Raw genomic sequence first — 13374 nt, 5'->3', positions numbered from 1 at the left:
AAACGTGAGCACCTCCGTGCGTAAACTTCGTGCAGATGCGAACCTTTTATTTTTTATTTTTCTAACGTCACCTGAAATCCTTTAGCTGCAGGATGTTCAGCTTTGTCTCTGGCCCAATGCTGCGTGCTTTCCCTTGATGAGCACAGGCTGCAGGAAGCCCTGAAGTAGATTGGACGTCTTGATGGTGCTTCGCGGGGGGTGATTTTTCCGGCAGGAGTCCTGACGGAGAACGAGGCCCGAGTGTGCACTTGTTGTTCTGAGGCTGTCTGCTCCAGGGGAGGACAGCAGCTGCTAATGAGCAATTACGTCTGTTGTCCATCAGCGGTGGACATAGCTTCAGCCGAGGTTGCCGGGATGATGCTCTGCAGGGTCGGTTTCCGTCTCCTGAGTGCTCAGGGTCATGCTGAGAAGGCTCATCACAGACACAGGTTTTCACTGGGCTCCTGATAATGAACGCCCTTTGTTTTTGGGTGTGGGGATTACCCTCCTGGCACTGGTGCTTCTACCTGGAAGATCTTTCCATGAGTTTCCTGAGAAGATCTAAGGAACGCTCAGTGGCCTCTATCAGGGCTTCCGATCCTTCCCAGAAACTGATTTGGGAACAGTGTTCCTGGCATGTCTGCCCCTCCCCTGAAGCCCGGCTGAGCTGGTCTGGGGTGTGGCCCGCGTCCCCTGTGATTTCAACGTGCAGATAAGTCTGGGATTTTCATGGGGGGTACCTTTCTTCCTGGGGACAATGGAGCCTCGTGGGGCTCAGACCAGCCTCACCCTCCCTTTGGAGCACCAATCAGCCCCCATCCTAGCTTCCTCTCCCCGAGAACTTTCCCATCCTCCCCAGAGAGCTGGGTCCTGGGGGTACACAGGCCAGGTGGGCAGCTCGTGTGAACACCCCATGTGCATTTTCTCCTCTGAACCAAGGAGCGAGCACTGGACCCACCTGGGAGGGCTCTGCACGCATGGTGGGCTCTCAGCCAAGCATTAGCTGTTTTATTGCTCTTATTTTATAATTATTAGTTCTTATTATCACTATTATCAGCCACTTAGCTTTGCTTGTTGTTAGGTGCAGGAAATAATGGCATTTGGAAATCTTTATCATGAGGTGGAGGGCTAGGCTATGGGATTTTCAGAGATTTTAAAGCATCGGTGAACATGAAGTTTCTCCTGGTAGAGAGAACACAGCCCTCCAGGGCACGAGCATGCCTTTCTGAGGCACGATGCTCGTGGCAGCTACCCACGTGGATCCTGGAATAAGCCTGCTTGGGTCAGGGTCCCCTCCTGTACCGACCAGCTGTGTGGCACTCGGCAAATCCCTACCCCAGTGGCTCTCAGGCCTGGGTGGGGGGTTCAGGATCACCCGGAGGCTGGGTCCGCCACAGACCACTGGGGCCCCCAGGCTCTGTCTCTGTGGGTCTGGGGTGGGGCCGAGAATTTGCATTTCTGACAAGTTCAGGACCACAGTTTGAGAACTGCTGCTTTACGCTCTCTTCGCTTTGGTGTCCTGCCGATAAGATGGGCGAGCGATAGTGTTGGCCTTGTCCAAAGTGCCCCGCACGGTGCCTGGCAGACCTACGTGTTCGGTAAAGGTTTGTTATTATTATTGTTACTGTGGAGAAGAACTTGGTATCTGAAACGGTTTTCAGTTCAAACCAGTGGGAAGGCAGGACCGTTCCCCACGCGGAGCTGGGCTTGAGCACCTGTCTCACTGATCTGAATAACACATGCTGTCAGATTCCTTCTCCAGACCTCGCACCAACACAAGCTCCAGATGGACTAAAGGTCTGATGGTACAAAATAAATCCCTAAACCGATAAAAATGCTGGAAGAATTTGCAGGGGCTTTTTTCAGAGAGGAGAGTGGGTGCTGCTGACATGTTTTGTAACAGGAGGAAAGATGCGGGGTGGGGGGTGCTCAGCGCCATTTGCGGACCCTCTGCCGTCTGCAGGCGGAACTGGAAACCCACAGGTCTGACTTCGTGAAGGCCCCGGGAGGTGGATTGTTGAGCAACCAAAGAATAGGCTGCAGGGCAGAGAAGAGCAGGGATACCTGCTGAGGAGTCTGTAGGAGGGCCAGCTCGTGGCCTGGGGGCCTCAAAGGGGGTTGGTGAGGTTCCGGTAAATGCAGAAGGTATTTTAGGGGGAAGCAGCCCCTGTGAAGGCAGGAACACCAGGGGTGTTTGCCTCTCTTGCCCCAGTTTGCCTGGGACTTTGCTAGCTTTAGCACCGGAAGTTTCCCATCGGGGAGCACCTCAGTCCCAGGCAAACCAGGACGGGCGGTCTCCCTAGTTCCTGAGCAGGAGCGGCTGGAGTGCGAGGTGGTCATGGGGGAGCTGGGCGGGCAATGCATACTCAGTCGGTCCTGGGCCATTGGGAATTGCTGGCCTGTGTTCAAGGAGCAGAAAGGCCCAGGCTCCCCCTGGTCTCGGGGCTGACCCTTCCTGACAGCTGATTCCCCAGGACCCTAGGTGGGGAAGTGAGGAGCTTTGTTTGCAGAAAGAGAACTGATTTCTTGGGTGCATAATGAGTGCTTTTCACTGAGAGCTTTTTAAACAATGAGTCTGTTTCTACTCATTTCAGCGGAAAGCAACACGGAAAATGACAGAGAAGTGTATGGATGCTTGCGGTCGTGTGTGTGAATCCTTCCGTTAAGGAGGATGCGTGAGGTTGCCGGTCCTGGTGGGGTTGGCAGCCCCCGCCAGGGTCTTCCTGAGAGGGACCGTGTGTCTCATGGCTTCTGTCACTGACTGCAGCTGGACGTGAAGGTGCAGGTGTTGGAGGGGAGAGCAGGGCTTGTTCGGTTAGCAGTTAGCAAGTCTGAGCTACGTACAGTTGCCGACGTTCTGGGGGGCGGGGTACTCAGGACTCAAGACCAGTCTCCAAAGTGTCTAACCCAGGATGCGCTGCACAAACATCAGATGAGATTCATTTCAGAAGGAATCCCTGATTCTATCGTTGCAACCCCACCCCCCCCCCAGGGCCTTGCAGGTGCCAGGAAGAATGTTAATCATGTTTGGGACACCAGTGTCATGAACGCGTGCGCTGTGGTGAGTACCATCTGAGTGCACATCTGGGCAGCGGCCTTGGCGGACGCCGGGGGGAGGCCGTTCTTCCTGCTGCTTACTGTGTCATTCGGGAATGAAACGAGATTGGTATGGTAAGCAGGTGACAGAACAGAACAGTGTGTATCAGGTGAGAAAGTGAGCTACGGAGTGATGTGTCCCCCGATGCCCTAGGTAGCATTCGGTCACCTGGGGTTTGGACAGTTGTCCCTCTCCTGTCCCACAGTCTTTCTGATTCTGGAAACGGGAGCATCTCAGGTGGGTGCTGATGTGTCTGTAGCTGATGGGCACCAGGGTCCCTCTCCCTTCCGCTCTTGTGTGAAGGCAGGCTTCCTGGAGGAGGTGGGGCTTGTGCTGGGGTTTGAAGACTGGAGGGGAGTTGGAATGGTGAGCAAGAATGGAGGAGAGACAAGTCCGACGGGTTGGGGGCGGAGCAGGTGCGAAGGATGGGGAGTAGGGCTGAGGAGCCGGCCCTTCTGAACAGGACGCCCTCGCGGGGCGAGCGAGATCACACATGCCTCCGGGTGCTGAGTGCGTGCCCTCGGCAGCTGCCCCCCACCCAGGGGGGTGAGACACAGTGCAGGGCATCCCTCCCCACTGAGTCTTCCCCGTCTTAATTTACAAATACCCCCCGGGGCCAGACAGAGCTATGAAATATAATGATTTTGTAAGAGACAGTCTAATTGCATATTCCCTGGTTGATCACTGAAAGTGCTTGTGGTCATTTTAATAACTACTTTTAAAATACTTTTAAGCTACTGAAATGCATTTCAGAGAGATTGAGGAAATCGATAATAGAAAGACAATTAGCCGTGCTAACACTTTTTACTTTGGTCCATTTGCTCTTGGTCTTTTCTTATTGACACTTTTCCCCCCCTTATCTCAGAGCCTGCAAACTCACAGGCCTGGGGGGCCCGGGTCATAATGAGGGAATCAGCCAGGTGGCAGAGAGCGGCTCGCGGGACCCGAGGCGGGTGGTGGGGACCGCAGCTGCCAAAGGCCCCTTCCCTGCAGGACTCGGTCGGCTTGGTGTCACTGTATCTCTTTGAACCCAAGCCTGGGGCCCGAGCTCAGGGCGGCAGCTACAGGACGGGCAGTTCTCCCAGGTCAGAGAAGCAAAATGGGACCTGGCGTGTCCTGACCAGGCGGACCCAGAGAGGCCAAGCGCAGGGCTGGAGCCAGCCGGCACGTGCCCTCAGCATGTGAGGATGCAGCAAGGGTCTGGGCCAGCCTTCACTTCCTTTTGCGTTCGTCTTTATCTAGAAGCTCCTATTTTGCCCAGCCAGACGTAGCCGTGTTTTCAGGCTTTCTTTTTTTTTTTTTTTTTGACATGCGGCTCTTTGCTTCCAGGCACGGCACCTTCCCTGATTGCAATGGAAACGCGCCATTTTGCAATCTCTTTCCTGGTGTGACTCATTTAGGACTCAGGGCTTCCAGTTATGGCATGTGGTGCGTGCATATGCCTCTTGGCTCCCGGGCAGGGCGCCTCCGAGCTGCTCCGGCAGCTTGTGCTGAAGAGCTCCAAAGCATCATGCCCGCCCTGCCAGCATCGTCTTAATCCCCAGCGTGTGCTGGTTTCCAGGCCCAGCGAGATGAGCGTTTGCCCACCACTTGGCAAGGGAGCAAGAACAGTTTGGTTTGATTCTCTTTTTTGGGTGATTGCTTTGGTCCTGGGTATGAGCAAGCACACACGCATGTGCACACACACACGGACCCATCTGCAGCTCCCCGGAGGACGCATCTCCCCAGTGCGCGGCTCAGGACTGAGACCCCCGCCAGCTGAGCCGCACTTGGGGGCGGGCTGCTAGAGGCGCCCGGGGTTGGGGGCCAACCTGCTGAGCCCTCTGCACATGGGGGCAGGAGCCGCAGATCCCCGCCTCTCAGATAGAATGGAGCCAGGGAAAACGCTCGTGTCCCTGGACACAAAGCTATGTGTTTTCTCCTATTTCCTTGCCTTTCTTTTCTTTTCTTTGTTTACCTCCTGACCGTTGCAGGCATCCAATTGAAGGCATTCAAGGAAAGGTAAATAACTATTAAATATAAATACGTACAATGTAGCATTGTTTGTAACAGTAAAAAAAAAACAACAGCAAAGAAACCTGGAAACGTTTTGCATTTTTATTGATAGAGGGTTTGGCTATACCTTGATTGAAATTTCACACGTATGTTTTGAGTTTTGGGGAGTTGGAATCTATTCCTGTGTCAGTCTGGAAAGTTTAGATCATGCGGCAGTAACAAACATGCACCAATCTCAGCCGCCTGTTTCCTGCTCGAGCTGCATGCCTGTGCTGGGTTCACAGGGCTCTCTGCTCGCTGTTGAACCTCAGGGACCCACACAGTGTGGCAGCCACCATCTGAGGCATCGCTGGCCGCCCTCCCGGAGTTGTAGGTGTTTGGAGCATTTGGCGTCAGCCATTAAGTCCTCAGGCCCAGAAGACGGTACCTGCTGCCTCTGCTCACGGGTCGTTGGCCAGAGCAGGTGACACGATCCCACCCGGAGGGCGGGTCCCAGGGAGCTGGGTCTTCCCTGTGAGCACAAGCAGCAGGGAGAGAGCGAGCCCCCGCGGGAGGAGAGTGTGCGTGTGACAGGACGCGGCATCAAAACAGTGCAGGGGGCTGGGGGCGTCGGGTGCGGCGGCCCACGCCTTCCAGGTGTCCACCCTAGCGTGCGGCAGGGAAGCCACAGACCGCTTGTCCACGCCTTCGTCGGGCCCCGTGCGCCGTCCCAGCCCGCGCCCCTTTCCCAGCAGAACGCCGGAACTGCAGAGCCGCCTGTGGGCGCAGCGCCCAGACCCTCAGTCTGGCCTCCGAGGGGCGCACCTGCCGTGTTCATCCTAGTGGAGCGGCACGGACGTGCCTCCCACACACACACTCAGGGTCGTATCCACATCAAAAATACAGTGAGAGCTAGAGCAGAAATTCTTTAAAAGGAAATAATTTGCCCCAGAATTCCCTTATCTCTGGGAACAGAACCAGGTGAGCATTGGACTCTCTTGTGTGAGGATTTTCTGACATTGACTGAGGACGAGGAGTCCTCCCTCCCGGTCTGTGTTTCCGGGCTTTGGTGGCTCGCCCACTGGGCACGTTCCCTCGGGTGATGAGGGTCAGAGGGTGTGTGATTGCCACCCCCAGGGGAGCCCGTTCTTGCTGCACCTTGCACTTAATTTATCTCCGACCTAAAACAATGTGGCATGTGTGACAGGATTTTTATCTTAAGTCTTTTGATGGATTTTTTTTTACCTCATTTTGGTGATTTCCTTCTTTGCTACTTATGTTTAACTAGAAATCCTTTGAAGGGAGGAAAATGAAAGCTTGACCGTATTACTCGGGCGTCACCTCAGGGCGGGGATAATCCATGTAGAAGAAAATTCACAAGGAGGCGACAGCCCTGGCCGCTTGGATCTCTGCTTGCCATTTTAATTCCCTTCAGAAACAGCAAGTCTTTTTTCTCTGTGACTTCTGCATCCTGTCCCGTCCCTGCAGAAGCGTGGGCATGGCTGGAAAGAGAGCCGAGAGGGAGGCGTGCGAGGGGGCGACTTGAGAAGAAAGGGGGGGGTCTCTGCATGGAGCAAGCAGTTGGCTCTGAGTCTTGGAAGGGCCCCAGGAGCTTTCAAAACTACCCACATCTCAGCGTTTGGCAGGCTCCCAGGGCCGCCTGGACCGTGCTGCCCGTTCTCCCTGTCACGCGGGCCCATCCTGCTCCCCGCTCCTGCCGTGGCCAGGGTCTCCGGGAGCAGGGAGGGCATCTGTGCCGAGGCCCGGGTCCTGCGGGTCATGCCCTGGTCGGTGGCTTGTGCTCTGTGCCCACCAGGGTCTCCTGTAGGCAATGCACGCACACACACTGATCTCTGGAACGATTGTACCAATGATCTCGGTTCAGGTCTTGATCTCAGGGGTGTGAGTTCAAGCCCTGCATTGGGCTCCACGCTGGGCATGGAGCCTAGTTAAAAAAAAAAAAAAAAAAAAGAACATTTTTAAAGATGTTATTTATTTATTTGAGACAGAGAGAGTGTGAGCAAGCAAGGAGAGCAACAGAGGGAGAGGGAGGAGCAGACTGTGCTGAGCGGGGAGCCTGGCGTGGGGCTCGATCCCAGGACCCCGGGATCATGACCTGAGCCAAAATCAAGAGTTGGATACTTAACCGACCAAGCCATCCAGATGCCCCCAAAAAGAACATTTTTAACTAAAGGGGAATAGTTACCTGTGACCCTACCCCAATCAACAACCGGTCCTGCTTTGTCATCTTCTCTGACTGCTGTGAATGTTTTTCATTTTGCATATTTATATATTATGCATTATATTTATAAATTTATATATTATAAATCCTAAAAGAAATAATATATTTACATATATATATCTATATAGTTTTTTTTAAATTTCTCTTTTCCTGACAAAGCCGTGGCCCTGAGCACGCCCTCCCTGCCCCTGGGCGCTGCCTGGCTGCCCTCCCCCCTGCCCCCCCCAGTCAGGTGCTGACCGCCGTGTCCACGAGGGCTGTCTGGGAGGCGCGGCCGGGCTGCGCTGTGCAGCGGCGTCTGCAAGCGTCCGGCTTCCACACCCTCCTCCGCGCCCTGCCCGATCCTGCCTCCCTTCAGGTGGCCCCCGGGTGGGCAGACGAGGGCCACTTCCCCCGCCTGTGGAAAGGATCACCATGGATTTTTACTTCAAATGGCAGTTTTTTTCTCAGTCTCTGCTACGTGTTCAACCCTGAGCTCCATGAAGGCGGGGGCTTTGCCTGTTTCCCCCCGTATTTGGGTTCCCAGCCTGTAGGACAGTGCCCAACACACAGGAGGCACTCCGTAAGTGTTTGCTGAATTCAGGATCAGTTGTTCTACTGCCTTAAACCCTTGGCTACACTCAAGCATGATGGCATCCACGTAACTGCTGTGGCCGTTCTCACGTGGTGGCCACGGATCAGCCGTGGCCATTGCCGTCCCCGTAAGGGTGGACCGGGTGTTCCCCGGGCTAGCTGCCTCTCCGAGTGCCGTCCCTCAGCTTGTGGGGTCCCGTGTCGGGCAGAGACAAGGACAGCGTTCCGAGGCCACCCCTGGACGAGGCTCTGAGCTGGCGGTTCTCGGATATTCCGGGGTCCTGCCCCTCAGTCACGACGTGATGCTGCTTCCTGGCTCATGCTACTCTCCTCCAGGGATGGACACACCAACCCTTCCCTCCCTTCAGTGTCCATCCCGACGGGGGCTTAGTGAGTCGCACGTGGGGGACGGACGAGAGGGTGTCCTTCCGTGGGGCACACCCAGGCGTCCCCTCCCACGGCATCTGTATTGTGGAAGCAATTGGGAGACGTCATTTTGAGGCAAACGTGCTGTTCTTTTCCTGTACAGTTGTGTGTAAAGCGGATTTGTGTGGCAAAACTCAGGTTCGATGAGGTCATTATTTGTGCAAACGCTTCAGTCGATACCGTTTGAATGCCGAGAGCCAATCGTGCCATGCCTGCCTTATACTGACTGGATTTTTGTGCGAGAGCGGGAAGGAGTGCGGTGGCTTTGGGGAGAACCAGCACTAAGGAGCGCAGGCGTCTGTTCGGTGGCCAGAGGGAGCACTTCCTTCGTAAGGTAACAGACGTCTACTCTTCTCTGGAAGGTGCTCTCTTCGGTGTTAGGCTCGCGATCTCAGTCGCTCTGCCTCCCTGGAGGCAGCGGAGGAGCCCCACGAGGCTGCAGAGGCTGGGCGTGTCCGTTTGCGCCCATGTGAGCAGGATTTCCCACCTGGAGCCTCCCAGGTACGCCTGCACGAGCTGCTCGGTGGGGTTGCCGAGGAGTAGAGAGCAGACAGGTGTTCTCATCACTGATAAACGGCTCAGATGTGTGCGCTGGTGGTGCAAGGAGCGTATACGCACTTTAGAAATCTACTCTTGGAATTTCTATGTTTTTTCTCATCGGAGAACACCCTCCTGTCCCAAACTAGTTGTTATACCTCTGTCAACGCCTGTCTGATATTCCGGAAACTCTGCCCACCTCATAGGGTCTGGAAGAAAGAGCTTGCAAGATGGTTTGTATCAAATCATTTCTATGAGATCTGACTCTGGGGCTGGCGAACAGGAAGTGCTTCCCACAGACGTTTCAAGGCAAAGCGTTTCGCCGTAAGCACGTGGGGAGAAGCGTGCGCGCGAGAGGGTCTGTTAGCGGGACGGGTAGCCTAGGGGCCACTGGAGTCTTGGGAGCTGCACGGCGGTCTTTCCCCAGAGGGGTGTGTCGTCGTGAGAAACCAGGACCAAACGGCCGAGTATCTGGCTTGAAACAGTTTCCGTTCTCTGGCGAGGCCTCCAGGGTCCATGCGGTTACCGTGCACCCTGCCTGCTCGCGGGGGTGGCCTGAGCAGAGAGGCCCAGATCCAAGCCTGGCCATCCGATTCGGGCTCCTGCGAATTTACTGTTGGGGACTGAAGGTGTTCAGGAGCAGAAGTACAAGAATGGCAGCCTTCTGGAAACTTCTCAAACCCTTCGCCGAGTCCCCTGAGACATCCGGCTTCCCCTCTTGCCAGGTTGTGGCCGGAGAGCTCTGTTTCGGGTGTTAGGGGAGCCCCCAGCAGCCTGCCAGCAGACTTGTCTTCCAGCGTAAGGTAGCCCAGGGCTCTGTCTGTTGCTTACAACCCCGAGAACCTTGCCTAACGCGCGAGGGAGGGAGAGCCTGGCGTTCGATTTCAGGCAAATCGGGAAATCTGGAGGGAACATGACACATGAGGGCTCTGTGACAGAAGTCCCCGTATTTCCTCCTTGATGTGTGGCAGACCATGTTGACAAGACGGCTCTGAGACACAGGGAGGAGACAGAGGCTTGTTTGAGAGACACAGGTGCATCCCTGGGGTCGGGTCAGGAGACAGAGACCACACCGGTCCTTCGGCAGAGAATTTCACGTGTCTGTGCTGAAATGCTAATCACACAGCACCCCGAGGGCTGGTGTAGTGACGCCCAGAGACAGGGTGGATGGGGCACCGGGTGGGGTAGGCACAATATGGGGGGAGCGCAGGTAGGAGCGTAGGCACAATATGGGGGGAGCGCAGGTAGGAGCGTAGGCACAATATGGGGGGAGTGCAGGTAGGAGCGTAGGCACAATATGGGGGGAGTGCAGGTAGGAGCGAGCTGTTGCTACCGGACAGTCTGCCCTGTAGGGACCCGGGTGACAGGAAACCTTGGGCGTGGCCCCTCCCTCCATCCTTCCTGGGCCCCCAGCGCCCACTGGCAGAGGAGGACGGGGGGCCGAGCACAGACCGGGGACTTGAGCAAGAGGCGACGTTCCCCCACAGGGGACGTCAGAAGGCAAATGAGGGGTAGTCATGATGTACTGACATTATAGAACCCAATTTATAAGAAACAATTTAATAAACGTTAGCCCACTTAATCAGTAGTAACGGAGTTGTGGGGACGGTGACCCTTCTCGTCACGGCACACTCGTGATTCAGAGCCCACGTCTGAACACCTCACGTCTTAAACCTGTTTTTGTGTTTTTTAAATCACTACTTTTTTTTTTTTTATGAATCTGCAGGGAATAATTATACAAATATATTCTTTTTTTAAAAGATCATTTATTTATTAGAGAGAGAGAGAGAGTGAGTTCGGGGAAGAGCAGAGTGGGAGGCAGAGGGAACGGGAGAGAATCCCAAACAGACTCCCTGCCCAGCACGGAGCCCAATGTGGGGCTCGATCTCACGACCCCGAGATCACGACCTGAGCCAAAATCAAGAGCCACCCAGGCACCCCTATTCAAATACGTTCTTATGAAATTTTCAACAGCTTAGATATTTCAAAAGTTCCATTTATCATAGAGAATTTCAGTTTTCCTGAACTCTGTGTTTCGGACTTCCCCAGAGAGAACCACTGTTCACACGAGCAACTTCGATCTGGCCTCGGCCGTGAACACCAGCTTTCTCACCTCTTCTGGTGTCTCTACACACCCCTTGCTCTCTTCTGTTCTCTGTATCCTATACTCTTAACCTGTTCCAACTGCCCCATCGGAGGTGTGGCTGCAGGTTGGGGGGGCGGTCACAGATTTAACCCTTTTATTGATGACAAATTTCATCGCACGGCTCTCACTGAGAGCCGAGACCTCACGAGCCTGCTGGACAGAAACGGCATGATCTCCAACATGGGTTTCCAGATTTTCATCCCTTCTTGTTCAGAGTAAATGCAATATCGTCTAAAAGATAATTGGATATCCCCACTTTTGCAGCAAAATCGGAACGTTGTGTGGCTACAACCTGGAAATAAATGGTTTTGATTTATTGACTGTAATTTGCACATTAGCTTTTGTGCTGTTGTGTGAACAAGCTCCAATACATCCAAAGATCCATGAAGTAAGGCTGCATACACATTTCAGAGTCAAAAAAATTCAGAGAGAGAAGAAAGTGAGTGTGCCTGGGAGCTGGGACATTAGCAGAAATCACTGCGTTAAGGGAACTCCTGATTATCGTTCAGCTTTCAGGACCAAGGGGGACAGTGTGACCCTTTTCTGAGACAAGAGTGACACACCCCCCACACACTTCCCTTCATAATTCACACATGTGCACAGAGCTCTCTTCTGGGCGCTGCTGGGGTGATGGGACCCTGCAGAAAGCTGGACAGAACCGCACATGCCCCTCGCAGAACTCACGCTCCGGTGGGCAGACAGATAATAACACGTGATGAAGAAGCAAACGCATCAGTTCCTGGGTCTTATGATGATTCTGTTTCTTTCTTTCTTTCTTTCTTTCTTTTTTTTTTAAAGATTTTATTTATTTATTTGACACACAGAAAGAGACAGCTAGAGAGGGAACACAAGCAGGGGGAGTGGTAGAGGGAGAAGCAGACTCCCCGCTGAGCAGGGAGCCCGATGCGGGACTCGATCCCAGGACCCTGGGATCATGACCGGAGCCGAAGGCAGACGCTTAACGACTGGAGCCACCCAGGTGCCCCGATGATTCTGTTTCTGAACCTGAACCCCACACTGTTTCTGGGCGGCGGCACCATGTCCCACGCCCACCAGCGTGGTGAGGGTTCCGGTTTCTCCACCTCCCTACTGCACTTGGCCTTGTCCTTTTCCATTGTTATAACCTTATCCCCGTGCACGTGATGCACTGTCTCGTGGTTTCAAGTTGCACTTCACCGATGACTAAGGACATTGAGCATCTTCTCATATGCTTGTTGGCCATTTGCTGAATGCCCCTGAATCATTCACTTGGGAGTGATTACTTTTATTTTATGTACATCTCATCTCAATTTTTATTTTTTATGTTTTTTTAAAAAATATTTATTTATTCTCTTTAAAGTAGGCTCCATGCCCAATATGGGGTTCAAACTCACAACCCTGAGATCAAGAGTCACATGCTCTACCGACTGAACCAGCCAGGCGCCCCTCCATATCAATTTTTGAAAAATGTTTAAAAAGCAAAAATGTTGCATATTTTAATGGGAAATGTTTTGGTAAAAAAATATATAGTGTTGGGGCGCCTGGGTGGCTCAGTCATTAAGCAGCTGCCTTCAGCTCAGGTGATGATTCCAGGTCCTGGGATCGAGCCCTGCATCGGGCTCCCTCTTCGGCGGGAGGCCTGCTTCTCCCTCTCCCACTCCCACTGCTTGTATTCCCTCTCTCGCTGTGTCTCTCTCTGTCAAATAAATAAATAAAATCTTTAAAAAATATATATATATAGTGTTAAGAAGACCGGGGATATGAGGTGGGGAGGGTGTGGCTAGGAGAAGTTTAAAATTTTGTAAAGGTGGTCAGGTTGCCTTCAGTGAAGAGATGAAATGCCAACAGTCTTGAAGGGCAGGCGAGTGTACCAGTAGGTGTCTGGGAGAAGAGCTTCCCAGGTGGAGCGGACAGCCAGTGCAAAGGTCCCGAGGTAGGGACCACCCGCCCACTTGGAGAACAGTGGGAGGCCTGTGCGGCCAATGCCAGTGAGCAAGGAGAGAAGTAGCAGAGAGTGAGGAGTCAGATCACAGAGCGCCATGGAGGCCAAGGAAGGCCTTTGGCTTTTTTTTTTTTGTATAATTGCAATGAAAAAGCATCACAGGGTTATAAATGGAAGAAGGACGTAAGCTGATTTCTGTCTTACAAGATGCTTCTGGTGACTGAGCTGTGGAGGGAGAGCTGGTGGGGCGTAGGCTGGGCAGCCGGTCAGCTCACATATGGGACGACTTAACCATGGGTCTGACACAGCTGAGCTGGTTAAAGAAACCATCACGGAGAAAAATAATTGCATGTCAATAAAGCCCTTGTTGAATAAGGTGTATTTGTTTATCCTTCCCAAGGATGCTAACATCAAACATGCAAGCTCTGGTGTGCTCTCAGTTATGAGTCATCATTTCGTGTCTTATTCCCTGTTGTCGG

General features: G+C 53.5%; 1 protein-coding gene across 7 annotated transcripts in view; it reads left to right on the top strand.

Moving 5' to 3' along the window:
* The window catches only part of RIMBP2 (RIMS binding protein 2), a 205254-nt gene that overhangs the window by 68427 nt on the left and 123453 nt on the right, over positions 1-13374 (top strand). Inside the window, exon 1 of one of the 7 annotated variants that reach the window (XM_078061135.1) lies at positions 3018-3040. The exons of 5 other annotated variants lie outside the window; for them this stretch is intronic. In XM_078061135.1, coding sequence (XP_077917261.1) covers positions 3023-3040 — 18 coding nt within the window. In that variant the 5' untranslated portion in view covers positions 3018-3022. Of the gene's footprint in view, positions 1-3017; positions 3041-4778; positions 5078-13374 lie in introns of those variants that run through there. One more of the 7 variants, XM_078061145.1, reaches the window with a different exon arrangement.

The sequence above is a fragment of the Halichoerus grypus genome, chromosome 13, assembly GCF_964656455.1.
Source record: "Halichoerus grypus chromosome 13, mHalGry1.hap1.1, whole genome shotgun sequence".
Classification (NCBI taxonomy): domain Eukaryota; kingdom Metazoa; phylum Chordata; class Mammalia; order Carnivora; family Phocidae; genus Halichoerus; species Halichoerus grypus.
Note: the sequence above shows the minus strand (reverse complement) of the source record. Positions and strands in the feature narration are given on the sequence as shown.